Source organism: Sesamum indicum, linkage group LG8 (genome assembly GCF_026168435.1).
Source record: "Sesamum indicum cultivar Baizhima isolate 11 linkage group LG8, ASM2616843v1, whole genome shotgun sequence".
NCBI classification, from domain to species: domain Eukaryota; kingdom Viridiplantae; phylum Streptophyta; class Magnoliopsida; order Lamiales; family Pedaliaceae; genus Sesamum; species Sesamum indicum.
The window spans coordinates 19,691,638-19,718,507 of NC_142664.1; the positions used below are offsets into that span (position 1 = coordinate 19,691,638).

The 26,870-nt window shown below is 33.3% G+C and overlaps 4 protein-coding genes across 4 annotated transcripts; 2 read left to right on the plus strand and 2 right to left on the minus strand.

The window, feature by feature from the left end:
* Nucleotides 1–1,848: 1,848 nt before the first annotated feature.
* LOC110012432 (uncharacterized) lies at nt 1,849–2,925 on the minus strand. Its single transcript, XM_020696054.2, has one exon. The coding sequence runs from the start codon at nt 2,923–2,925 to the stop codon at nt 1,849–1,851; it is 1,077 nt and encodes a 358-aa protein (XP_020551713.2).
* A 1,996-nt stretch (nt 2,926–4,921) lies between these two features.
* On the plus strand, nt 4,922–6,355 carry LOC105168171 (wall-associated receptor kinase-like 20). Its single transcript, XM_011088128.3, has 2 exons — nt 4,922–5,997; nt 6,085–6,355. Exons 1-2 carry the CDS (start codon nt 5,148–5,150, stop codon nt 6,135–6,137), a joined length of 903 nt encoding a protein of 300 aa, XP_011086430.1. The 5' UTR covers nt 4,922–5,147; the 3' UTR covers nt 6,138–6,355.
* A 933-nt stretch (nt 6,356–7,288) lies between these two features.
* LOC105168172 (hydroxyproline O-galactosyltransferase GALT6) lies at nt 7,289–12,722 on the minus strand. The gene is made up of 7 exons (XM_011088129.3): nt 11,564–12,722; nt 10,791–11,023; nt 10,421–10,711; nt 10,191–10,319; nt 9,929–10,102; nt 8,062–8,169; nt 7,289–7,823 (listed from the first exon to the last, which is right to left on the minus strand). The coding sequence occupies exons 1-7, from the start codon at nt 12,387–12,389 to the stop codon at nt 7,614–7,616; spliced, it is 1,971 nt and encodes a 656-aa protein (XP_011086431.1). The 5' UTR covers nt 12,390–12,722; the 3' UTR covers nt 7,289–7,613.
* Nucleotides 12,723–22,290: 9,568 nt separating this feature from the next.
* LOC105168173 (glycerol-3-phosphate acyltransferase RAM2) lies at nt 22,291–24,888 on the plus strand. Its single transcript, XM_011088130.3, has 2 exons — nt 22,291–23,171; nt 23,837–24,888. Exons 1-2 carry the CDS (start codon nt 22,560–22,562, stop codon nt 24,725–24,727), a joined length of 1,503 nt encoding a protein of 500 aa, XP_011086432.1. The 5' UTR covers nt 22,291–22,559; the 3' UTR covers nt 24,728–24,888.
* The last annotated feature ends 1,982 nt before the right edge of the window (nt 24,889–26,870 follow it).

Consider the following 26,870-nt stretch of genomic DNA (forward strand, 5'->3'; position numbering starts at 1 on the left):
ACATTAGCATCGTGATTAATTGAGATGATATGTTCCTTTCTCTTTCGAGGATTTGCATCTTTAGAGCCAAGTGGTCTACCACGCTTTCGGCGTATTTGTGACTCAAATGCATTTGATTTATTTAGAATCGCTTCAGGGACTTCTAAACGAGCTGGAACATTTTCAGCCGGAATATATGATTTTGTGATCTTTTTGGTATCTATCAATGCTTCTGGTAGCCTATTTGCAACACTTTGCAAATGTATGATCCGTTGAACTTCAAGTTCACTATCATTTGTCCGTGGATCCATAAAAGACATAGATGTTGCATTCCATGCAATATCTTTTCTTTTAATCTCCTTATCTACTCCCCCTAATGCCGGGAATACTGTCTCATTAAATTGACAATCCAAGTACCTAGCAGTGAATTGATCACCGGTCATTGGTTCAAGGTACTTAATAATTGAGGGAGATTCAAAACCAACATAAATTCCCAATTTCCGTTGTGGCCCCATTTTAGTTCGTTGAGGAGGGGGTATCGGGACATACACCGCACAACCAAACACCTTTAAATGAGATATATTTGGTTCTCTTCCGGAGACCAATTGTAATGGAGAAAATTTATGGTAAGCGGTAGGTCTAAGACGAATTAGAGCCGCTGCATGCAATATTACATGCCCCCATGCCGATGAAGGCAATTTTGACCTCATCAATAAGGGTCTAGCTATTAATTGTAACCGCTTAATTAACGACTCTGCCAGGCCGTTTTGAGTATGTACATGAGCAACTGGATGCTCTACAACTATCCCAATTGATTGACAATAATCATTGAAGGATTTAGAAGTAAATTCTCCCGCATTATCTAGCCGTATCCTTTTAATAGGATAATCAGGAAAATGAGCCCTCAATTTAATAATTTGGGCTAACAGTCTTGCAAAAGCAACATTTCGTGTTGACAACAAGCTTATATGTGACCAACGTGTTGATGCGTCAATCAACACCATAAAGTATTTAAATGGCCCACATGACGGTGTTATTGGCCCGCATATGTCTCCTTGAATTCGTTCAAGAAACATAGGAGATTCTATATTCACTTTTGTTATAGATGGCTTTGTAATTAATTTTCCAAGAGAACAAGCCGAACATATGAAATTGCTTTTAACAAGGAACTTCAGGTTCTTTAGTGGGTGTCCATGTGAATTTTCAATGATCCTATACATCATTGTTTTACCTGGGTGGCCAAGTCTATCATGCTACAAAGTAAAAATACTTTGATCAACTAACTTCGGGTTAGTGATACTATGTGTTTCAACGGAGCTTATCAATGTGCCATAAAAACCAAAACTATATGTTCCCATTCTTTCTAAAACTTGCTTCTGGCCAGTTTTATATGTTGTAAGGTACAGATATTCGATACCATTTTCATTCATGGTTTCAATATGAAAACCATTTTGTCGAATATCCTTGAAACTCAATAAGTTCCTTTGTGATTTACTAGAATATAAGGCATCATTGATATGTAATCTTGTTCCTTCAGGTAACAAGATAGTAGCTCTTCCGGAGCCTTCAATAAGATTACTAACTCCTGAAATAGTACTCACATTTGTTCTTGTCATTAACAAACTTGAGAAAAATTTCTTGTTTCTCAAAATTGTATGTGTAGTGGCACTATCAACAAGACAATGTTCCTTGTCATTGAGATTTGTAATGGCTTGATCCATTCTATGTACATGAGATAGATATATAATAAGTAAAAGAAACACTTCATTCATAAAATATAAAAACATTACAAGATTAAAAGAAATACCCTATCAATGAAAATAAACATAACTAAATATTGGAAACATACTAATAACATTTGGGGTAAATCTAATCAACAAGTATGTCAAAATCCTCAGTAATGTCACCAAACTGTAGGGGCAGCTCAGGGAGATTTTTATCTTCATTTTCAATAGACTGAAAAAAATCTGAAGCATCCATGTGGGTATTGTCTGAGATTCCAGCCTCAACAAAATTAGTCTCAACTTCTTTACCTTTCGCTTTTACAGAAGCTTGGTATAATTTGACCAGATGTTGTGCCGTACGACAGGTACGGGACCAATGTCCAGACATCCCACATCTATAGCAAAGATCTTCATTTGTAGTTTTCTCTTGTTGATTCTTTGCCTTGTTCCTATTGTTCTTTTGAATATTGGGATTAATCCATGTATTACCACGACCATTACCGCGACCACGACCACGGCCGCGACCGCCACGACCACGACCATAAGAATGGCCCCGTGGTGAGCCATGGTAACGACCATGCCCTTTTTGTGAAGAAGTAGCATTTGCTTCAGGCAATGCCGCTGAAATTTCAGGAAGTGGCTTGGAACCAGTGGGTCGGGTGTGATGGTTATTCAACAAAAGTTGATTATTTTCTTCTGCAACAAGCATGCATGAAATCAACTCTGAATAGGTTTTGAACCCACGTTCCCTGTACTGCTGCTGGAGTACAAGGTTGGATGCATGAAAAGTAGAAAATGTTTTTTCCAACATTTGTTCATCCGTCACATCTTCTCCACATAACCTCAACTTTGATACAATTCGAAACATTTCAGAATTATATTCAGCAATCGTTTTGAAATCTTGCAGTCGCAATTGTATCCACTCATATCTTGCACGTGGTAAGATTACAGTCTTTTGATGGTCAAATCGATCCTTTAAACTCTTCCAGAGTTGAAAAGGACTTTTGACTGTTAAATATTGAGACTTCAGGCTCTCATGAAGATGATGACGAAGCAAAATCATTGCTTTAGCACAGTCTTGCTCAGAAGCAACAGTATTTTCTTTTATTGTTTCTCCCAATTTGCTACTTGCCAAATGTAGTTCGGCATCAAGAACCCATGATAGGTAGTTTTTTCCAGAAACATCAAGAGCAACGAAATCCAATTTTGTGAGATTGGCCATTAAGCTACAACAAGTTAATATGCACTTTTAGCATAATATTCAACATATACATAAAAGTAAAATAATATGTATTACATATGATATAAAGTAAAAATGACATGAAACATTACTAACATTAAGTTACATATAAGTTACCATGTAATTAGTATGAATTATAATGGCATGTATACATGGAATTAAATAAAAATGTTTGCCTTAAATCTTATAATGTTACAAATAGCAATTAAATGGTATTCATGCCAAATCATTTTCTTAACAAATAAATGTTGTTGCATATACTAGCAAAACATGTAAAATACATACATGGGCATATGAAACAAAACTATGTGGGCAAAGTTAATAAAATTAACTTCAAGTTAGTCATATAATAATAGCTATACTATGTTATCGAAAAATTATCAGAAATCAAATAAATAAACGAAGAAGCATCGGGCTTCTTGATCAAGCCATTATCTCAAAACACTTCAGGTGGTGAGAAAATTAAACATATACTTATCATCGCTTCAGGGATGATATTGCACATAATTGGTACAAAATATTTCACCTACTACTGAAGATGATTTTAACTCATTACTTACTTCAGGAAGCAATGGAATTTTATAGAACATATCCACTTCAGGGGATAAAATCAAGAATTGTATGCCTGCTTCTGGAGGCAATATTACATCCACTTCAGGAGATAAAATCAAGAATTATATGCCTACTTCTGGAGGCAATATCACATCCACTTCAGGGAATGAAATATATAAATATATGTGTCTACTTCAGGAGACATTGAAATATATAATATAATTACTCATATTTTATTATGAAATATTCAAGGATAAAAGTAACTATGATATTGTAAAGGTAAACAAACAAAGAATAAAAATTATACTAATAAAATTAACATTTTACCTTGATCGATCGTAATGTAACGTCGTGCTGATAACGTGTTATAAACTTAGAGAAATTCTAAGTTTATTAGCCTATCACTCTTAATAGAATATAAAGTAAAATATATGTATTTCTCCAACAAACTTTCTTTGTTCACTCCAAAATCACTTTACAAATGAAATACATGGTGGTATTTATAGACCACCAAAATTGTGGTTACAAAATACATCATAACTATTTTAATTACAAATTATAATGGGGGATACAAAAGGGTGTATAACATAATGGGTATTAAAAAAGAATATGAAGAGGTGTATGCATTCATATATACATATTATATATAATATATAGAAAATTTTTCAGCATGATCCAACTTAGACTAGATAATATTTTCTAAATGAGATGGATTAGAAAGTAATCATCCCTGCTTGATGATCACTAACAATCTGTCACTATCTTTTCAGACCTTGGCATTTTGGACAAATGGGACTAATTGTCTAACATTTCTGAATACAAAAATTACCTTTTCATCAGAATAGAGTAATAAATAAATTAATTAGTAGTAAATTAAATTGGGGAATTCCAAGGGAAGGGAACAATGGATGCACCGACAAGTGGGAAGATCCGAAAATCATGTGGAGTAATCAAAACTGAGTTGGACAGGAACAGCCAGAAGTCAAGACCAGTGATGTGAAAATACTAAGAAATATTAGAACATATGATGCTTGTTCTTGCATCAACACTAGACTACTTGGGATCTTAATCTTGTACTTGAATACCCACTCTTTTTAAAGTCATTATCACTAATAAAATTTAAATTTATGACAAGTTTGTTGGACTAAGAATTATTGTTGTTATGGATGCAAGGATATTGGGATTGATGAGACCAAAAGCTAGCATTTCTAAGTTCTAACACCTAAAGTGAAGCCAAGAAAACCAATCCCTATGATGCAACTGGAGCAAACTCCCCCCCCCCCCCCCTCCCCCCCTTTTTCTTTGTGTGTGTGGGGAGAGGGGGATGGGGGGTGGTGAGTCGAGTTCTTGAAATGAAATGAATCTTTATTTGAAAATCAAGTCAGTTATAAACGCAGATATAAATATTTGTTCGTCTGCTTGTAAATTATGAACGGATTTACTGTCTTATAATACAATCCAATGGTTGTAAGTAAATCTAGTATGTTTGAGCTGAGCAAAAGTGCTTTGGACCTACCTACAAGGGAGTTGTAAGTAGCTTCATTGTATAGGATGAAGGGCAAGTGAAGGAAATTTGAACCGTTAGATACATCTATATATTTGAACCCTACACTTCCACTTCTCACTCTTTCTCTACTACACATTCACTCACAATGAAGCCCAAGAATCCATGCACCATTCTGCTATCCTCAGTTTTCATCATATTTCTTCCCTCCTTAATCTCTTCACAGACCTGTCAAAGAACCTGTGGCAAAATCCCCATCAAGTACCCCTTCGGCACTGGCCCTGGCTGTGGCGATCTCCGCTTCCAGCCTTATGTAACTTGCAGCCAGCAACAGCTCACGTTTGCAACCCACACCGGCTGCTACACCATCACTTCCATAGACTATGACAACCAAGTGATTTACATTTCTGATCCGACCATGTCAACGTGTTCGTGCACACAGCCCAGCAAAGGCTTCAGCCTAGACTGGGATGCTCCGTTCAGTTTCAGTGACGACACAGTTTTCGCCCTGCTTGACTGCTCAACAACTTCTTCACCGGTCTACAGAACCGGTGGTGGAAACAACTCCACTTTTCCTATGTGTGATTCTCAGGGTGCATCTGTGTGCAGCCTGTTATATTCTTGTGAAGCAATCAGCAGGCTTAGCCTCCCAATATCCACTTGCTGCGTGTACACGCCAGTGGATCTTGGCCCTTCGTTTGACATGAACTTGGAGAAACTGCAGTGCACGTCTTACTCTGCATTGGTTGGATTCAACAGCCAAGAAACCAATCCTGAGGGATGGAGATATGGGATTGGACTGAAGTACAAGTTCAACTTCAATAACGACTATCCAGAATTATGTGCAAGCTGTGAGAAGAGTAATGGAGTTTGCGGATATAACAACAGTCCGTACAAGTCATTTGCATGTAATTGTCCTGATGGGCTGAATACAACAACAGATTGTTTCTATGAACAGTCTTGGAGCCATGGTTCAAGATTTCTCCCCTGGAAAACCAGTAAGTAGTACAATATTGACCTTAAGTTCTCCTGTTTTTCTATCTGAAGCTTGTCTCCTGGATTCTGACATTATCTTGTGGTTGTAGGGACCCTGTCGATCGTCTTCTTCACATTATTCATTCTTTTGGCCTATATGTAGGCTGAAGATGGGAGATTCAGTAAATTTCAAATATGTGCCAAATTACATGATCTTGAATAACTACAAGTTTCTGCATTGAGCAGAAACATGGTCTCCTCCGTTTGATGTAAATTGTGGATATTGTCTTCCTTTCCTATCCGTCAATTAGTTGAAAATCTTGTACTACTACTAAATCAAGAAGAGTGGAATTCGTTCTCTGAGTTCTCAGTTACCAGCAATGTCTTCCTGTGGTAAACGACCATGCATCATGCATATTGGACGTCTCTCATACAAACCTTATTTCCAAAACAAAAAAATAACAGAAAAGGTTATATGCATATGTATATGAGATGAACCTCGAGAACTTTTGATCATTCAGAAGTTCAGAAAGCATATAGTTTATCTTGAATTCGGCTTTATCTCATAACCATCCAATTCATATTCTTCCAAGCCGGTGGGTCAAGAGGATAGCTAAACTATGTGATACAGCTTCAAAAAGTAGAGCTTTCAGGCCTCAAGGAATCAGCTGCATAAAAAATATAGACGCAACAATAATACCTTATGGAATATGTTCCTTCTTTAAAGCGCCTCCACTCAAAGGGAACCACTTTCCTTGCAAATGTTCTTTCTTTATCCCAAATTCCATGGGAAGATCACCCACTATCAGCTGAGTATCATTTGCATCCCCACTATGTTATCAGTCTCTGGACAATCCTGAAAATCCTCCACCTATACAATCTTGAAGCAACAGAAGAATAAAGTTTCAGTTGATGAGATTATTGATTTGAAAACGGATACAACCAGAACCAGGACAGTGAACATATCAACCATGAAGAAGAAAATGAATTCAAGCTGTGATATAATATAAACAGAACAAGAGAGTTTTCGACAACGTGTTACTAAAAAAGTATGTAAAGCTCATCCACAGCCGGGTCTTGCAGCAGATTCTCACAGCAACATGTTAGTATAGCCAGGTAAGGAGCCAGAAACATTCTCAACACAGCAATTCGGAGTTTTTCACGTTAATTGGTAAAATTTCGAAGAATATTACCAGTGAGCATATAGCCAGTTCCAAAGAATTCAAAGCTTGCTATGACCAGTGAAGTTTTGGGACTACTCACCATATCTCAGCAATTTCATGTGCCCAAAATAAAAGCTTTCGGGGCATGATGGGAACTAAAAAATTGAATGATAATATTAATGGAAGACGATAAAGAGAATGATCAGCATTCTAATTCTGATGTTACAATTCTTTGATATCAACTACAAGTGTAGTTGGAACTGGTTCAAATGGTCCAAGAGTAAAGAAATTCCTAGCATCTGTGAGCCATAACACTTAAAAAATGGGGCCCCAAAAGAAGGTGGACTAAAAATGAATGAACTAGAAAATAACAGAGATGGCCAAGAGGGCCAGCTACTCGAACTATGTACAAGCTACCGAAAAAAATTCCTTTCTTAGTTTCTGCTCTCAAATTTTTGCATCTTCATCACAAGCGGTCATCTCATGTTGCAGCACCGTGGTTTTCCAAGAAGTTGTAGTTTTTCCCACAAGCAGGTCATCTGTCTAGGAGATTGGTAATGTGCTGTATAATAACCCTCGACGCATCCGAATTGGCAAAACTTCAAGCTATGCACATACTCAACTGGCCTTGAGTTGTTGAACTTTTCCACCCACATTCCCATGCTTACATCTTCCATCTTGAATAACTGATTCATGGTAAAGAGAGGCCCAGTTTAGTAAGCAAAAAATATCTAGATAAATGCAGCAAACTCAAACAACTACCAGTGGCACCACCCCAAACCACAACCACACAGGAATAGGGTCCTGGTGACACACAAAAATTCACAGTCACCCTCTCTCTCTCACACGCATACACATACACATGCACGCACCTATGGGACGAGTGGTAAGGGGATGGGGTTAAAGAAAGGCAGAAGCACGTACTCTTAGATTGTGTTTCTCAAACTGAGACACAGTATATCGTGCTATGTCCGCTGACACAATATAACCAGGTCCATTGGCATAGGGTGGATACACCTCCTCTGGCCATTCCTGCAGACCCATAGGAAGAAAGGGGAAGCAAGCAAATGTCATGCAAAGGGCTTGTTTTGGATTCACGAGAAAATAATTGAAAAGGCAAGAATATTTATGATAAGCAATCTCAGAATTTCTTCAATTCCCTTCACGGGCATGGTTATCAGATGCAGATCACAACTATAATCGTACAGAATTTCTATAATACTGAATTTAAACACCAAATAACAAGTGTGTGGAACTAATATTTGTGTGTATGAAGTATTTCTGCAGTGTGAGCAGATAATCGTACACATCATTCATCCTCTTAACAGAATATAAAAGAGACAAATGACTATATAACCTTTAAGGAAACTTTTATATCAGAAAGATCCATGAAAATATTTTTCAAACTTAAATAAGTTTTTGACACACTTATACAACCAACATTTCTGGTTTTTTTGATAAATTACTCCTGGGCTTCTTAGCACTAATTTATTGGATTTCTATTTTGCTTGTAGAATTACCCATGAAGTCAGATATAAGATCACTAATTATTTTATGCTTTTGAGATTAGAACGTTAAGGGTGAAGGACAAGACCTCATACAATCCAAATATTTACTAAATTAAATATAACTTTTTCCAACTCATTAGAAGATCAAATTTTAAAGAAATTATGCGATTTTACTAAAACCCTAGAATTTCATATTTAATTCAGTCTGAAAGAAATAACGCAAATTAAATTTTTTAGTTAAGCAACATTTAAATTTGATAAAGTTACAACTAGATCTAGTTTGACTTGAAAATTTAGACAAAAATGATTAAACAAATGTATATCTTTATCCTGATCAGTGTGGCTTAAAACCTTACCAATTTTAGTTTGATATATACAATTGAAGTTCTCTAAGTATTTGGTAATCAATCTGAAATGGTAATTTCAAATCAATTTAAATTCTATTTATTGAATCTTTTAATGGAATTTAGGTTCATGAACTTGAGAAGAAAAACAATCTTTTTGTAGTTTATTCAAAATTTTCTCTGATGTAATTTATGTATTAAAAAGATACAAGAAAAAAAATTTCTATCTGGAAAGCCCATTTCCTATTTATTAGTCTAAGCTTTAACAAGCCCAACGGTGTTTGTTTCAAAGCTAACAGTAGGCTTTCTGGAATGAAAAAGTTGGGATAAAAGAACTTCTCCAAAGATGCTGGTATTTTTCCTGACAAAATAAGATGTGGAAATTGAAAAATCTTTATTCCTAACAGTGGATTCGGATCCAGACCAAGTTGTACACATCACCTTTTCCTATGACAGAATCATATACTCATAGCAAGAAAAAACCTAATAGTCATGAATAACCATACTGATTTGCAACTTAGCCAGTTTTATTTTACTATGTCTGGCATCTTGATATTTCAAAAACTGGCATTCAATACCCACACCTCAAGTTTGAAACCACCAGCAAAAAAAACATCTGCTTTGCCGATGAAATCTCACGCAAGTTTTGGGCACCCAAAACTTAAATGTGTCAGCTGATTATCATACCATATTTCTAAGAAATCACGAACTAGAGCATAGATTTCCACAGACAACTGAGACTTTGGTCCTAAAGCTCGGAAGATAAGAAATATCCCACACCAAATCAAAAGTGCTCGTAATTACTTAAAATAAATAATACAGAAAATTTTGTAGGGTTGAAAATACAATATGCAGAGAAGCAACAAAGTTACAAATAAGTAAAAAGAAAAATCTAATAAAAAGAATCATTGAACAGAAACGAATACCAAGAAAACATACCTCATATGTCACTGCCCATTTACCATGACGTAGAGGCTTGTGATAGTAGTTGATATTTCCAATATAGAAACTTCTACCATTTTGAATTTTGTTCACTTCTGCCATCACGGCATCTATCCTTACAAATGTATCATCATCACATTTCATAATATACTTAGCTGCCACAGTCCGAACCTGAAACAACCAGATACTTGAATGGTAAAGGAAGATTACAGAACAATTGCAAAGTAGTAGAAATCTTGAACTAGAACACGTAACTCACCCCATACTCGCAAATTGCAATAGTCTTCAGTACAACGAGGTCATAATTATCCATGTAAGGCACTATAACAATATCACCAAAATAATCAGCTTCTTTCATGAGCTCCACATTGACTTTCATTCTAGCATGCTGCCAAATACCAAATTCAAGAAATAAGATGGACATTAAGAGCAAAGCTTTTGTATAGGATGGTGTTTCAACTGACGTTCAAATCCGTTGTGGATTCTCACCATTGCTACAAAGAAACGAATGACAACATTAGCAGACTTGACTGTTTTATACTGCATCCATGATTTCCTGACAGCCATCCGTTCGGCAAAATGGTTGCCAGCAGAGAGGATACCAATAAAGAGCTCCACAGGTCCAGTGGGAAGGCTCGGGGCTCTCCATTCAGGGGAAAACTCCAGATGCCTCCGTGGTGCAGTACTTGGATGTGATGTAGGCAAAGAAGCAGCAAAGATAGAATGAATGTCAACATCCCCATTCAGAAACAGTCCTGTGGCATCCTCAAGAGTGAAACCCTGTCAACATCCAATGAACTTCAAGATGTCAAAATATGCCACCATTTCTCCATACAGAAGTTACTAAATCAATACTCACAGGACGATATGGAAAGGATGAAATATGTCTCCCATCTACATTGATGTGATAGCCTTCCAAGCCAGCAATAAGTGTAAGTACAAACAACTTGTTTTCTGCAAAGGGATAAGGCCAGTCAACGGTAACCTTCCTTGTTCTGCCAATCAGCCTTTTCAACCACCATGTGGCCTTTGATTCTTCGGACCCACTGTCATCATCACGAATCCATTTCTCACATTTCACCTGTCCATCAACTTCATACCAGCGAAAATGTTAAGAAAACACACTATTTCCAGGATAAAACACAATTTAAGGACCAAAAGGGTAAGTTACTTTATGTACATAAACTGGCAAAGGATGTCAACATTATATAATTTTTACAATTAGCTTACAGCAGGAATGTTTTGAGATAAGGAATTCATCAACTGAACGGTCCAAAACTGACTGGAGCTACCTTAATGAACGTGCAACACAAACTCTAGATTGTGAAAGCAACTCCCTTTTATCATAGACAAGCAATGGTCAATTGCTTCTCCACCAAAATTTAAAAAAATGGCAAACAATGAGTTCTCAGATAATCAAACAGCAAATAGACATTCAACATATGATCCAAACCGCCATTCTGTAGAGCATCAATAACGACAGAGATGTACAAAATCAATGACCATCAACAAATATTCCGGCCATATACGACAAATTTCTTAATAATCAAATCATAATAAGCAGAAATTAAGATCAACATGTAATGCATGCATACAGCTTGCACATGAACTCCAACTGAATAAATCCCTCACCAGTTTCCTCATCGGCTCTTGACTTCCACCCTTCACACCGCTGGGCAGACCCCCACTGCATCCTGTAACAGGTGTTTTGCTCGATCACTGGACGCCCACTCCAATCCCCTTTCAACCTTGGATTAAAATGCAGTATCCTAGGTGGGTCCTCCCCATCCACAGTTCTCAACCCCTGCAACTCTATCAGAAACTGTGACATCATTGTGCTCCCTCCACCCTTGTTCGACTCTTTATCCATGTGGGCCCAACGTGGCCTCCCAACTACCGTGATGTGGGAGCCCAATGATAAACCACACGGTATAACCATCATTTTCCCTTTCTTCACAAAATCATCCCCAGACAGCTCCACTGAATTCGGACAGGGCTCCTCTGCCCTTTTCGCCTGGTTCTCCACCTCATTCAGCACTTTCCCTGACTTCAAATCCTCCAAAACTTCCTTACCTGACGCAAATGCATCCCTAACTACCTTATGCAACTCAGAAAAGTCATCTTTACTCACACTATTAAACGCATTATCATCGAAAATGAGGCCCGAGATCTTCCTAAATTCACCCATTTTCCGCTCCTGTGCCCGAAAAACAAGTTCTTCTTTCTCCTCTGTAGAAAACTGGTTATCATTTTGGGTTCTGAATATTGGATGGGAGATAAGGGGTAACGCGAACGCTATCTCAGGAGATTCTAACCCTAACCCTGCTCTCAAAACCATAGGAATCTCAAAGCTAATGAAAAGCAGATACAAAAACAGCAAACCCGTCAAGACTTGAATCAATCGGGCTCGACTCAGTGAGATCAGCGAGTCGAACTTGGCTCGCTTATACATACCCATCTCCTACGTAAACGCCAGAAGAAAACAAAACCCAAAAAAGCTCTGGGGTTCTTGAGTTCTTAAAACAATGCAATCGCAGATCAAGAACTTGTTTCCCAATCAAATCCCGGGCTTTTTCCCAAAAAACAAAAATAAGGTTAGTTCATCAGCCCAGATGAACTAACACATACACACATTCACATTCACACGCATCAGAAGCCAATAAAAAAAAAAAAAAAAAGCGACAGAAATTCAAAAAACAATCCAAAGTGGAAACTGATGAATCCAATGCTGACAGTGGGAATGGCGTTTAAAGGAGGAGTTTTTTTTTCCTGTGAGTTGTAACAGATCAGGTGAGGTTGGGAGGAAATTTTTTGAAAAGATGGAAACGTCGGCGTCTCAGGCTCCAAGACAACAAACGACGTCGTCCAGCTTTCCCCAGCATTATTAATTGTAATTAACAATTAATGTCGATAATTAATTATTGTTTAAAGTAAAGAGTGACAGATGAATGGTGATGGAGTCTTCAGTTTGGTCTCTCTCTGTCACAAGATTTATTAATTAATTGTGTTTAAGGCTAAAGAGTTGTTCAACTGTCTGTTAATGCAAATTAATTTAGATATTAATTTATGGTTTTCAACAAATTAAAGAAGGATTAAATTGAGATTACAGTGAGCTTTACACCTCAAATTTAGTGGTTCGGTCTATATATGTTAGGATTTAGGAGTCTATGATATTTCTTTTTTTTTTTTTTTTAATTTTGGATTCACAAAGCAGTATATTGATTTTATCAATATATTAATAGAGTTAATTATACCTCGACTTTTTCTAAAAGTGCTAAATTACACTTTCTTTTAAAAAAATATAAAATTATACTTAAAATCCCTCAATAATTATCGTTTTACACCTAACCCCCTTCTGTGAAGGATTTGACAAAAAATATTGACATAAGTAAAAAAAATTATATAAATTTTTAATTTTTCTTATTATTTAATATTTTTATGTGTATTTTTATACTTAAAAAGAGAAAAGATGTAATATGTCTATATATGAAATGGGGATAAACATCATTATATTTTTTCTTTTATAAATACAAATTGTTACATGAAAATATTAAATAATGGGTAAAATTAAAAATTTGTACAATTTTTTTTTCTAGCATCAATGTTTTTTTATCTTAACAGAAAAAGATCATGTGTATATAATAAATTTTTAAAGGGGGTGTAAGTATAATTTCAAAAAAAATTTGGGAAAAGTTTAATTTTATATTTTTTGAGGGGGTCTAAGTGTAATTAACGTTATATTAATATAAAAAATACTATGAAATAAGTTCACGTAAAAAGTGAGACAAATCCGCATACATTTGATACACTTGAACACATTATACTAAATTTGTCCATAACACCTCAACTTTAACCATTAAACTAAGATATTATTGACAAAAAGGGATAAGTTTATAAACGCATTATTTAGGAAATTCTTTTATCAATCATTACAAAAGAAAAAAAACTATCATTATGTTTGGTTTCGTTTTTAGAGTGTTTTTTGTTGTTTTATGGAAATAGAGAGAATAAAGACAGATATAAATAAATATGTTTTAGAAATCGTGTGTATGTTTGGATTTATTTTTGGAGATAACTTAAGATAATATAAAATAGGTGGTATATATTTGGTTTTATATCTTGAGAGACAAAAGTCACTATTTATTGTCAATCATATCTTTTTTATAAATATTTGTGATTGTATATATATAGTATTTGTATTGAGCTTGAATTATATGTATATTATTGTTTTTAAATTCGGAAGAAATATATTTAAAAGATAAATTTTACTGTTTATTATCAAATCATGTATATTTTATTTGCATTAAAAGACAAAATATGATTTCGAGCAATTTGGTTGTTTTAAAATTTATAATAAAAATAATACTGAAATTAACAAAAAATAAGAGTGTATACTGATGAGTGCAAAAAATACATGAGTAAAATCTTTTATGGACTTGGGCCCCTTGGTGAGCCGGATTATTCGTAGTCTTAAAGATGGGAACCTGTAAAGACAATATTAGCATTCCAATATTCAAGTCAGTACGTACTATCAAAATGATGATATTGGGAAGAAATAATATGAAAATGAGAGAGCGATTTATGATGAAAAATCATGAGTAAAAACGAGTGCGTGTAATGGGAATTGCTTGTGAATGCTCGAAGAACCATCCTCAGCTTGAGGGGACCGAATCTAATTTTATAGCCAAAGTCCCCTAGTGGTGAGGAAGTCTAGCCGTTGAGTGAGTAGGGGAGGTGGTTGTCAATGAATAAGCCTTTTTGGAATTTTGATCTTGTTGGTTGGAAAAGTCTAAGAAATCTAACTTGATTAGGAAACCCCAGAGGAATGAGAATCCCACCTCTCCTCCTGGACCTCCTCGTTAGATCCCACTTTCATTGATGTTTGTCCACCTAGACAAGCGCATCGCTAGCTGCCAGAGTAGCTTTGGGCCCCCTAGGCCTCCAAGAGATGGGTCCTTCTCTTGGGCCTTAACTTTCTTAGGCCGCAACTGGGGGACGGCCCATGAGGCCATTCCAAATATCTTCTCTATATATTGGGTCTTTTGGGCCTCTGTTTGGACTGATAAATAGCTGTTCATTTCTGATCACGTGATATATTGTTAAAACCTTTTCATTTAGTATTATTGAAATTATTAAAGTCAAATACACAATATATTTAAGAATATGGATAGTTAAAGTCTTCAAGTAACAAAATATAACAAGTTTTAAAATAATTTAAATGAAATAATCAATAATTCAAAATATAATTACAACCAAAAATCTTTAAGAACATCTCAAATGCCAAGTTTCAACTACAATCACACCTGATAACTTAAGTAAAAAATCAAAAAATAAAAAGAAAAGTCACAAAAAACTTAGGAACCAAATGAAGATTTATTTCAAATTAATCGTATACGTCCATCGAGGAAGAGAGAATAGAGTTTAATTTATGAACTTTACGCTTCTATAATTTAAATATAAAATTATTTCAAACAATTAATTAAATTTATTTATATATAATTTTAAAAGAATTATATATTTAACGATATTGTTCGGTTTTTGGTGTCTTTTTTTAGTTTTAAATAAAAACCAAACCAATAAGTGTAGTACAATTTTATTATAAATTTAGAATTGCAGTTTGAAAAATAAATCATAAAAAACGGTTCGACTCGATTTGATTCAAGTAATTTGCATGGTTTTATTTTTTTTTTATCACCCCTAGGAGTTTTTTTTTTTATTTTTAATTTTTATTTTCAAACACTCTCACTTTTATTTTTATTTAACTTATAATTTTCTCTACAATATATTCTCGTTAAAAAAAATAAAAGCAATTACAAACACCTTCTTTATTATAAGCACCAATCATGTCAAAAGATTTTTCGAATGGAAAAGCACATAATTGATATATATTTATGAAAAATGCATAGAAAAGACTCAAACTTTGAATGCACAACTTACCACCCCACTTTGAGAAAGTAGATTTTATTTTTGAAATTTTGAGAAAAAGTATGAGTAATAAATATTTATAAATATTTTCTAAGTTTAGTAATTATTCAATAATTAATTCAACTCGTTAGTTTATGTTAAATTTCTATCAATTTTTATGGTGGACTAATTAAAATGTTGTCTTTGTGAATTATAAATTATAATGACAATTGTTATTTTTAGTGATTTATTTTTAAAAAATATTTGTAATTATAAAAAATTATAAATTATAATTTTACTTATTTTTAAAAAAAAATTCAAATCTATTTTTGAACTAAGTGAATAATTTTTTTTAGTTTTGCAAAATATTCTATCCAACTCATCCGTTTTCTTTATGCAATTTTTATTTTTCTTAAAAACAAACAAAAAGATAAAATAAGGGCGAAATTGATAATTTGAGGCACCCATACAAAAATTACATAATTTCATCAAAATATTAAATAGGTATTGATGATTATATAATAAAAATTATATTTTTATAATTATGATAAATTTTTAAAAAAATTCTTTGTGATTTCCTAGATTTCACATTTTGACTTTTTATCATGAAATGCTGAATTGACACGTGGAACCTTATGGGACAAGCTCAAAGTCAACCCCCTAATAACTCTTGTTTGTGTGTTATAGTTTAAAAAAAGTTTATTAATTTTTACTTTCTCCTCCAATCCCTAGAGAAAAGGGATTCACCTATTTGTTCTTATCTTCTAATTTTTCTTGGGAGAGGAGATGGAGAGGTATATGCAAAAATTTAAAAGAAAATTACATTGCCCTTTTTGGATATTGGTATGATTATGTAAGGATATTTTATAATTTGAAAAAATTATATTTAATATTCTAAAATTTACTTTTATCTGACAGATAATTTCCTGCATTAGTATTTGAATTTGATGATATAAAAACTAGATAAAAATTCATATTTACCCCCAGTTAATTTTATTGTAAGTCAAACAAATTTTTTTATGGTCAAATTATCCTTATGTATCTTCACGCGTTAATGGATGTGAGCAGGTATAGCTTCCCCTTTATAAGGATAGTTTGATCGCAAAAACTTTATTCGACCTGCAATAAGTCAGTAATAAGTTGATCGGTGTTAAATATCGAGTTTTGTTCAACTTTTTCATTAACATCAATAAATTCGATACATTTTGATTAACAGATGGACCTATTTGTTGTACTAAAACAAAATCTCATCAATATTGGATGTAATCTTTCAAACCACAAAGGATCTATATATAATTACACCCAACTTTAGTGGAGGTCAATATAATTATCCCAAAATTTAAATTAAGTTTTTTTGAAATTATAGTTAAACTAAGTTAAATAAAAGTGTTTGAAAATATAACTTCTATTTTACTAACCATTTCTACATCAACTTTTTTGAATTTATATCCATACACTTGTAATTTATTTAATCACGGTTTGTTTTAAATCAAGTAGTTTTGAAAAAGTATAAGTTTTTGCAAATTCTCCCGAGATATAGTTAAAAATTGATGCTATAGTTGATATTTAATGCACTCAATCTATAAATAATTATCACATATGCTTTAATTTTTATAAGAGTAGAAATTGTTTTAATACCTGAATTTTAATATTATTATTAAAATTGACACATGAGTTTTTGTAAATGATCGACTTGATACCAGAGTTACTTCATAAATATCAAATTGATACATGAGTTTTTGCAAATATTCGGATTGATACTTGAGTTTCTCCATAATTATTGAAATAAATACCTATGTCTATCTTAAAATATTTTGTAAATATAAAAATAAATTTTAATCAAAGGGTAAATTACAACGACCTCCCATGAATGCTACATTAAATGTGTGATAAGCTGTGTAGTTAGATAAACGTTACATATATATAGAGAAAAGTATTATTTTAGTCCTCTGGCAGATTTTCGGACAATTTTACCCCTATGAATGCATATGGACTAAAACTGCCTTTTAAAAGTTACATAGGGGTAAACTTATTTGAAAATCTGCCAGAGGACTAAAAGTAAGTAATTTCGTAAGTTGTTGGACCTAAATAAAAATGGACATAGTTATCGGACTAAAATTAAAATTAGGCATGCTTAGCAGACTAAAATAATACTTTTCCCTATATATATATAATTAAAAAAGGATAAGAAAAAATAAATTTTAATAATCTACACATTTAATGCACAAAGCATCAAATATAACATGAAATATGATTCACCTAGTAACTGTAATTAGCTGATGAAAGTGATAGCAATTAATAGTTCTGCGTTGCACTTGTCAAAGTAACCCTATCCATTTTTGTTTACTATACTTGCGGCGAGTTGTTCCTGTTTGTATATAATAAATAATTTTTTATATTTTAAAATATATTATAGATAAGAGTAAAATATATAAATTAATATATTATATTAAAAAATAAAATAAAAGAAAGTTGATTTATTAATAATTTGAAAAGTGAAATGAGTTAGTTATCTTATTAGTTTGAAGACATTTTTGACTTTATAAAAATTAGTGCGACGGAGTCATAAACCACTATTTGTGAGTATGAAATCATTTTTCTTTTTATATTAACTAGTTGTTGTGGCACGTCGTTCCTACGTGCATATAATAAATTTTTCACATTTTAAAATATATTACAAATAAGAGTAAATATATAAATTAATACATTATACTAATAAAAGAAAGAAAGAAAAAAATAATAATTTATCAATTAATGTAAATTTTGAAAAGTTGAATAACTTAATTATTTTATTATGAAGAGTGTTTTTTTGTTTCACAAAAAAATAATGCAACAATGTCATTAACCGTCGTTTGTGAGTGTAAAAAAACAGTGTATAATAATAATAATAATTACATCCTTAAGTCAAACTCTGCACCATCCCATGCTAGCTTTAAATGATTTTTGACCTCAGATTGTCAAAACCTGTCTAAGTACAAGGTTCATATCAGCCAGAATATGCACTAAGAAAATTGGAAAAGCACAAAATTATAGATTTGCATTAAAAAAAAATGGTAAATGATGATTTTTGTAATTCGATCGATGTCCGTTTCTTATAGTGATATAAGTTGTCCAATCTTTTTATCTGTAATTAATATGGAACGTTGGTCTATACACTAGAAAAAAATTACTATTGGCTATAATATTAATGATTATAGCTAAAATTCATAGTAAATAATTTATTACTAACTACGATTAATAAAATCGATACAAAAAATTAGATTTCACTATGAAAAATTATTTATCATAACTTTTAGCCATGATAAATATTTTGAGACACCTTCGCTCAAAAATTACGACTAACAACCGTTGCATGGTATAAGTCAATATCTATTTACTATAATTATTTATTATTAATTATAATTAAATATTATATTTCTTAGAGTGATATCAATATAGTAAATGCATATTCCAATCATTGCTCATTATTTCTTTGGTAAAATTTCTATAGCCATCCAATGGAATGAAAGGGTATTCTTCCGGCCCAGATCATATTTTTTTATTGCAAAATAGAATAGAAATATTATATTTAAATAAAATATAATATTATTTTTTATATATAAAAAAAATCAATTGGTTCCAATTTAGCCGTATAATGACTTATAACTTATGGAGTTTTCAAGAAACTCTTACATGCAAAGAGACATAGGAGACATTGTTTGACATATATACCAAAAGCTATGTCAGTAGTGTTGTTATTAATTCTACATAAAAATTGATGCAAATTTTACATCAATCACTAAGAATGTGTCTTTTTGCAGTTGCTCATAATGTTTTTGCATTGAATGCTATAATTAATTAAGGAGCATCTTTCTACCTAAAAAGCACTATAATCAGGTACAATTATTTGTCTGCACCTAATTAATTATAGAGTTAGAATTATGTTCTATGATCATGAATTTAATGTTTGGATAAATTGCATTTCATGATTCGGATCATGTCCGTTTTTACACTTTGTCATATATATTTTTTTTGTATCAACTTATTATTTCAACTTTACGAAATTTGCACTTTGCGCTATATGAATGTTTTTTGGTTAATTTTTCTGTCGAAAAAAATATCACGTGCACTGCACATCTGATATCTAAAGGCAATGTGACGTGATGATTTTCATGTGTGCACTGCATGTGATGTCTTTCCGGTAGAAGAAATGATAAGAAAACGATCATATATGGCAAAGTGCAAATTTCGCAAAGTTGAGATGGCAAATTAAAAAAAGAAAAGGATGACAAAGCATAAAAACGGGCATAGTTCGAATAGCAAAATGTAATTTTTCCTTAATTTGGGCACTTATTTTTTTCCTATGATAAATTTGTACTTTTACCGTGCTTCCAAACAACCTAATCTGTCTATTCATAAGGATTGTTTGCGAAAACTTCTACTTTTAGAAAAGTGATTTTAATAGAAAAAAAATAGAAGTTATAACATAATCAAACATGAACAATATTTTCAAAAAAAACTAAAAAATAAATAAAAGCTAAATTGGGTAATGTTTGTAAAAAAATTACTTCTTAAATAAACTTAATTGGTTAAAGAATATTTTGTCAATATGTATTAAAAAGATACTATGTTTGTTTAATATTTGCACTTGCCATTTGATAATAATAATTTTTTCGCAAAAAATTAGTAAGTTTTATTGCAATTAGTATATCTCATACAAAATTTTACAAATATTTGTCATTTAAAATTATGAATATTAATGAAAAAATTAAATATTTAATTTAATAATATTTTCATTATGTAATAAGGTTGTTCAGTAATTCACGCTAACGTTGCATGCTTGCCGAAATATATATTTATTAATTAATCAGCAATTTTAGTTTATATTTTTCTATGATACAGGAATAATATCCAATAATATAAAAAATAAAATAAATAAATTTTAAAATATTAAATATGTGAAATTATAAATATTGTTAGAAACTTAGAGATAAATTATTCAAATTATTTGAAAATTCTAACATCAACTTTAGATGAGCAATTTTAAAAATAAATTGAAAGGCAAAGTGAAAATAAGATTATTATACTGAAAGTAAAGTAGTCCGAAAAAAATTGAATTTATTTACATAAAAATCAAAACAGCTAGAATGACCCCCGATGTGCTTCGAACTTCGATTTAAAAGTGCTTCTTTTAGCAGTTTCAAAAGTAAAAGTTGATATCTCAAACACTTCAAAAGTATTTTTTCTGAACCTAAAAGCTGAAAAGCGCCTTTAAAAATCTCGCGCAAACACTCCCCATAACTTTGTATAAATCTTCTTAATTTCTCCACTTTTCTTTCACATGTTATTTATAGTATATTTCTTCAGCCCTTATATTTATTTTTTTAAAATTATATTATTTGAAGTCATTCTTCTTTTCACATGTCATAACACAATAAATACATTAAAATACTTTAAAAATATGAAAAATACTAGAGATTCTTTGAACCATATATACAAAATCAGGTCGAGTTTTCTACTTTAAATCCTCTTGCATTTTTTTTAAATTAATATATATATATCACATATAAAAAGATTACATTATATATTTTATTATAAAAAAGTTATAGACACGATATGTATATAATAAATAAAATAAAAATAGAATTTAGAATAAAAAATTCAATCCGACACAAAATTATTGTTCTTGCAAGTAATTTTCATCGTCACTCATTTATAAAATAAAAGTTCAATTATACTTACGCTTCATTTGAAAATGTGAAATTATGCTTTCCTCTAAAGGAGTTTTAAAATTATACTTACACCCCTCATGAAAATTCACTGTTTACATATGACTCCCTTTCGCTAGGATCTTGAGGAAAAATACTGACTTTAACAAAAAATATATATATATATTTAAATTTTTAATCTTACTCCTTATTTAACATTGCCATGTATATTTTTGTACTTATAAAAAATAAACATAATATAAATATAAAGTGGGATTAACATCATTATATTGTTTCTCTTATAAGCACAAAATTATTACATGAGAATATTAAATAAGAGATAAAATAAAAAATTTATGTATATTTTTTTGTTGCTAAAATCAGTAATTTTTGTCAAAAATCTAACGAGAGAATAAGATGTAAATGATGAATTTTCAAAATGGTGCAAGTATAATTTAAAATTTTCTTGAAAAAAAGTATAATTTTTCATTTTTAGAGGATTTTAAATGTAATTCATCCTAAATTTCCATGCAGAGTTTTGTACGCGAGGATGACGTGTTAAGATATGAATATTAATAATTTAAAGTTTTAGAGGAACATGGTTAAACCTGCAAAAACCGCGTTGAGGTTAGAATTAATAAAAAGAAGAATTGAAAGTTGTTGCAAAAAGAAAGAGTTAAAAATTTCAAAGTATATGCAGTTGATGCTCTTGAAAAAGAACAAGAAAAAGGCACGATGATCTCTAAGAAATCGTCCACCAATCCAGGAAAACGCACAAACCCTCCTTGAAAAACAAGAACACAGCCAAATTCAAGAACCTGTCAAATTTCTTCACTAAAACCAGACGCCAAACATCAATTTCATCATCCTTCATTTCCCTTTGTCCCTTTGTCAACCACACTCTTCAATGCCACAATCCACTCTCTTTCAACACCCATGTAAGTATATATAATCATCTGCCTACGTACCTCCATCTCAACTTCAGTTTCGGCTATAGAGGAATCGGAATCTTTTCTTCTTTTTCCCAAGAATTAACAATGGCCGCCGGAGAATTTCCCACTGTCGACGTCTGCCCCTCCATCGGGAGAGAGAAGGACACGGTAGTGGCGGACATGGACGGGACATTGCTCAGAGGAAGGAGCTCGTTCCCTTACTTCGCGTTGGTGGCCTTCGAAGTCGGAGGAGTGCTCCGGCTTCTCTTTCTGCTGCTGCTCGCGCCGCTCGCCGGAGTTCTGTACTATTTCGTCTCCGAGTCCGCCGGAATCCGCGTGCTCATATTCGCGACGTTCGCGGGAATGCGGGTTTCGGATATAGAATCGGTGGCGCGGGCGGTGCTGCCGAAGTTTTATTCGGGCGATCTTCACTCGGAGTCGTGGCGGGTATTCTCTTCGTGCGGGAAGCGGTGCGTGCTGACGGCGAATCCCCGGATTATGGTGGAGGCGTTCCTGAAGGAGTTTTTGGGGGCGGATATGGTGTTGGGGACTGAGGTTTCGACGTACGGCGGAAGGGCGACGGGGTTTGTAAAGGAGCCGGGGGTTTTGGTGGGGAAGAATAAGGCGGAGGCGCTCAAGGCAGCGTTCGGGGAGGCGCCGCCGGAGATTGCGCTGGGGGATCGCCATACCGATTTTCCCTTCATGAGTTTGTGCAAGGTTAGTCATTTACTACTACTTTACGTGGCCCAAAAAAACAACAAAAATTATTATTACTTTTTAAAAATTAAGATTCAATAGAATTTAATTATTGCTAAAATTCTCCTTTCTAAATTTTTTATAAATAATTAATAACACAAATATACATAAAATTTAATTTTGAACTTTTAATCACATTAAACAAATACACAAAAATAAAAATTATATTTATTAATGTAATTCTTGTAGCATCTTATGTTCTATTTTATATATAAACGTGCGTATAAAAAGATTATATTATTAATTTTATTTAACAAAAAGTATTCTACACGTGATATTTATTTATCTATACTTTTATATAATTGAAAAGCACAATTTTGATGTCTTCAATGCTTATAATCGGCTATTTTTTATTTATTTTTAATTATTTTTCTCTCAATCATAAACTTCTGATTTCTAGCTCTTTTCAACTCTCTATTTCTTTCCGTTCTCAACTTTCACATTTCTTTTTCTCCTCCCAATCTTTTTTCCATAACTTTTTCCTATTTAGTGTCCCATAAAAAAACAATTGATTTATTAATTTTTTGAAAATAAAATAGTTTTAAAAATTATTTAGAAAGTACAAAAAAAAGGTTAAATAGGAGAATTATTTTATATTTATTTGATGTAATAAATAAAAAATGCAGGAAGGTTACATAGTGCCACCAAAGCCAGAAGTAAAAGCCGTAACAATCGAGAAGCTGCCTAAGCCGATCATCTTCCACGACGGCCGTCTCGTCCAGAAGCCCACCCCCTTCCTCGCTCTTCTCACCATCCTCTGGATCCCCGTCGGCTTCCTCCTCGCCTGCCTCCGCATCGCCGCCGGCTCCCTCCTCCCTATGCCCCTCGTCTACTACGCTTTCTGGGCCCTCGGCGTCCGCGTCACCGTCAAGGGCACCCCTCCGCCCCCCGTCCACAAGTCCTCCACCCAATCCGGCGTTCTCTTCATCTGCTCCCATCGTACGCTCCTCGACCCCATTTTCCTCTCCACCGCCCTCGGCCGTCCCATCCCCGCCGTCACCTACTCCGTCTCCCGCCTCTCCGAGATCATCTCACCCATCAAGACCGTACGCCTCAGCCGCGACCGAGCCACCGACGCCGCCATGATCAAGAAGCTACTGCAAGAAGGAGACCTAGCTATTTGCCCGGAGGGCACCACCTGCCGCGAACCGTTCCTCCTCCGGTTCTCCTCCCTGTTCGCGGAGTTAACGGATGAATTAGTGCCGGTGGCGATGGTGAACCGGATGAGCATGTTCCACGGTACGACGGCGCGTGGGTGGAAGGGGATGGATCCTTTCTACTTCTTCATGAACCCAAGCCCGGCTTACGAGGTGACGTTTTTGAACAAGCTGCCGCGGGAGCTGACTTGTGGAGCCGGGAAATCGAGCCATGAAGTGGCGAATTATATACAGAGGGTGATAGCCGCTACGCTGTCGTATGAGTGCACCACTTTCACGAGGAAAGACAAGTATCGAGCTCTCGCCGGAAACGACGGTACGGTGGTGGAGAAGCCGCGCCGCCAAGTAATGGGTTGTTGAGCACAGCAATAACTACGAAATCTCAGTGGCCGGAAATGAAATGACAACTTCTGTTTTGATCTGCTGTTGAATATAAAAACTGAATAAATCGTAAGATACTGTACACATAGAACCGTATGTTTGGATTAACTGCTAAGAAATATCTTTGTATTTCTTAAAAACATTTTTGAAAATATTTCTGACCAGTGAAGAAATATTAAATAGAATAAAAACTAAAAGCACTATAGACACTTGTGAAAAATGAGTTCTTGACAAACAATTCGCATTTAGTGTTAATTTTTTGTAAAGTTTATTAATTATAATTATTTTACTATAGTCAAAAAAGTAAAATATAATTTAATGATATTATAAAAATACAAACGGAGTCTATTCTTGTTACATTTTAAGTGGTTTAATTACTTTAATATTAAAAAAATAAAAATATAATTAGAACAAAATCTATAATAAAAATATATCAAGCTGTGACAGCAATTTAATTTTTTTTTTTTTTAAAAAGGCTGAGTTGTTGACAACATTCAATTATGGATGTTGTCCACAACAAGCCCTAATTTATTAAAAAAATAAAATAAAAAGTCCTGACCGCCAGTCTTCAGCTCTCGTGTGTCAGCTTTTTTTCTTTTATATTATACATTATAAATTTAAATAATATATATTATTATTTTTAATATTATATATTATAAATTTTTAATTATATATTAAATATTTTTTAATTATAATCAACATTAAAAAATTTATTAATTAAAAAACTCGCAATCAATTGTTATAAATATTATAATAAATACACATATTATTTATGATTAGTTAAATAAGAGGTGATCTTGAATGACTTAAAATTGTAATAGTGTATTAGGTGCCAACAAAGACTTAAAATATGCCGATATCTTACAGAAACTTTTTATTGGTTCACTCATTTTTTTTTTGTTACTACCGATAAATAAATTATAATAATTTATCTCGATATACAAAATAATAACGCAATTAAACAAATACATCAATATAATAACGATAATTAAGTTACAAGAACTTACATTAAGTGAGAGAAAAGTTGAACAATATTATAATATTTGTAATAATTGATTGTAAATTTTTAATTAATAATGATGCCTCGTAAAATTATTGGGCCAAGCCCACAAGCTAGACATACTAACACAACCAATAAATAGCCCAATTAGCCCATCAACAGCTTGGATAAAGGGCCCATCAACAGGGTTGATAAAAAGGGCCCATCAGCAGGGAGGAAAGACCCACAAGCTTACTCGTGGACTTACTGAACTGGTATGCCCAAGAAATAAACTCATTTCAACCGGACACTATATCATACAACTAGGAGGACACATCATATAGCTTGCCGACACACTTGTACACAACACCCTAAAATAACTCCAACTGGTTCCAGGTAATCGATAGATAATGAGCTGGAAGATTAGTGAATAACTAATTCTCAAAATTATAGGTAGATTTGACAGGATTTAATCCAATTCACGTATCTCAATCAATACTTATCCAAATCACCAACATATTATTGCGGATGACAACTGACTTAAAGAGCTTTCTAATGTGTGTAGAACGCAAAAATTGATCCCATATCCAACTCTGTATCAGCCTATAAATAGAAGTCTTGTGCAGGTTTTTGGGAACACGGTTCACCATCACACTTATTCTCAAACCCTAACTTTCTTGCACCATTCTCGCTCATTTTTTAAGTTATTTCAAGCCTATATTTTGCACCCCACACAAATATATATACCTTATCACCATTTTATACTATTATTTCACTTTAATTCAAGTGTTCTCATTCATTTCTTCACAAAACGTTACTAACTTGAGCATCAGAGTGCTAACTCTTTTTTTGCAGGGCTAGTCCTTCAATAATGTTAAGATTTTCTTGAAGATCCTTCGACCCTTGTGGTATGCCCAAGTTTCTGGTACACATCATCGACGCTCTCTGTGGGAAACACTTGCGCTTTGCCGTGAAAAATGCCAAATTCCAATAATGGAGGTGACCACAGATCTTATGAAGAAGACTCTTCTCTCCCTGCTGCATCTGAACCTATTGTTCCACCTATAGACCCCACTTTAGCAGATGCTAACATTTCCGTATCAGATCCAGCTCCTGAGCAAGCAGCTAGACCTGCTGTTCTAA

Excerpts from the sequence above, each read along its gene's own strand:
- LOC110012432 (XM_020696054.2), bottom strand. The coding sequence starts at position 2,925 with ATGGCCAATCTCACAAAATTGGATTTCGTTGCTCTTGATGTTTCTGGA.
- LOC105168171 (XM_011088128.3), top strand. The coding sequence starts at position 5,148 with ATGAAGCCCAAGAATCCATGCACCATTCTGCTATCCTCAGTTTTCATC. Across the intron at positions 5,998-6,084 it reads ATTTCTCCCCTGGAAAACCA|GGACCCTGTCGATCGTCTTC; the intron begins GTAAGTAGTACA and ends TTGTGGTTGTAG.
- LOC105168172 (XM_011088129.3), bottom strand. The coding sequence starts at position 12,389 with ATGGGTATGTATAAGCGAGCCAAGTTCGACTCGCTGATCTCACTGAGT. Across the intron at positions 10,320-10,420 it reads TTCGTTTCTTTGTAGCAATG|CATGCTAGAATGAAAGTCAA; the intron begins GTGAGAATCCAC and ends GGTATTTGGCAG. Across the intron at positions 8,170-9,928 it reads AATGGGCAGTGACATATGAG|GAATGGCCAGAGGAGGTGTA; the intron begins GTATGTTTTCTT and ends ATGGGTCTGCAG.
- LOC105168173 (XM_011088130.3), top strand. The coding sequence starts at position 22,560 with ATGGCCGCCGGAGAATTTCCCACTGTCGACGTCTGCCCCTCCATCGGG. Across the intron at positions 23,172-23,836 it reads CCTTCATGAGTTTGTGCAAG|GAAGGTTACATAGTGCCACC; the intron begins GTTAGTCATTTA and ends TAAAAAATGCAG.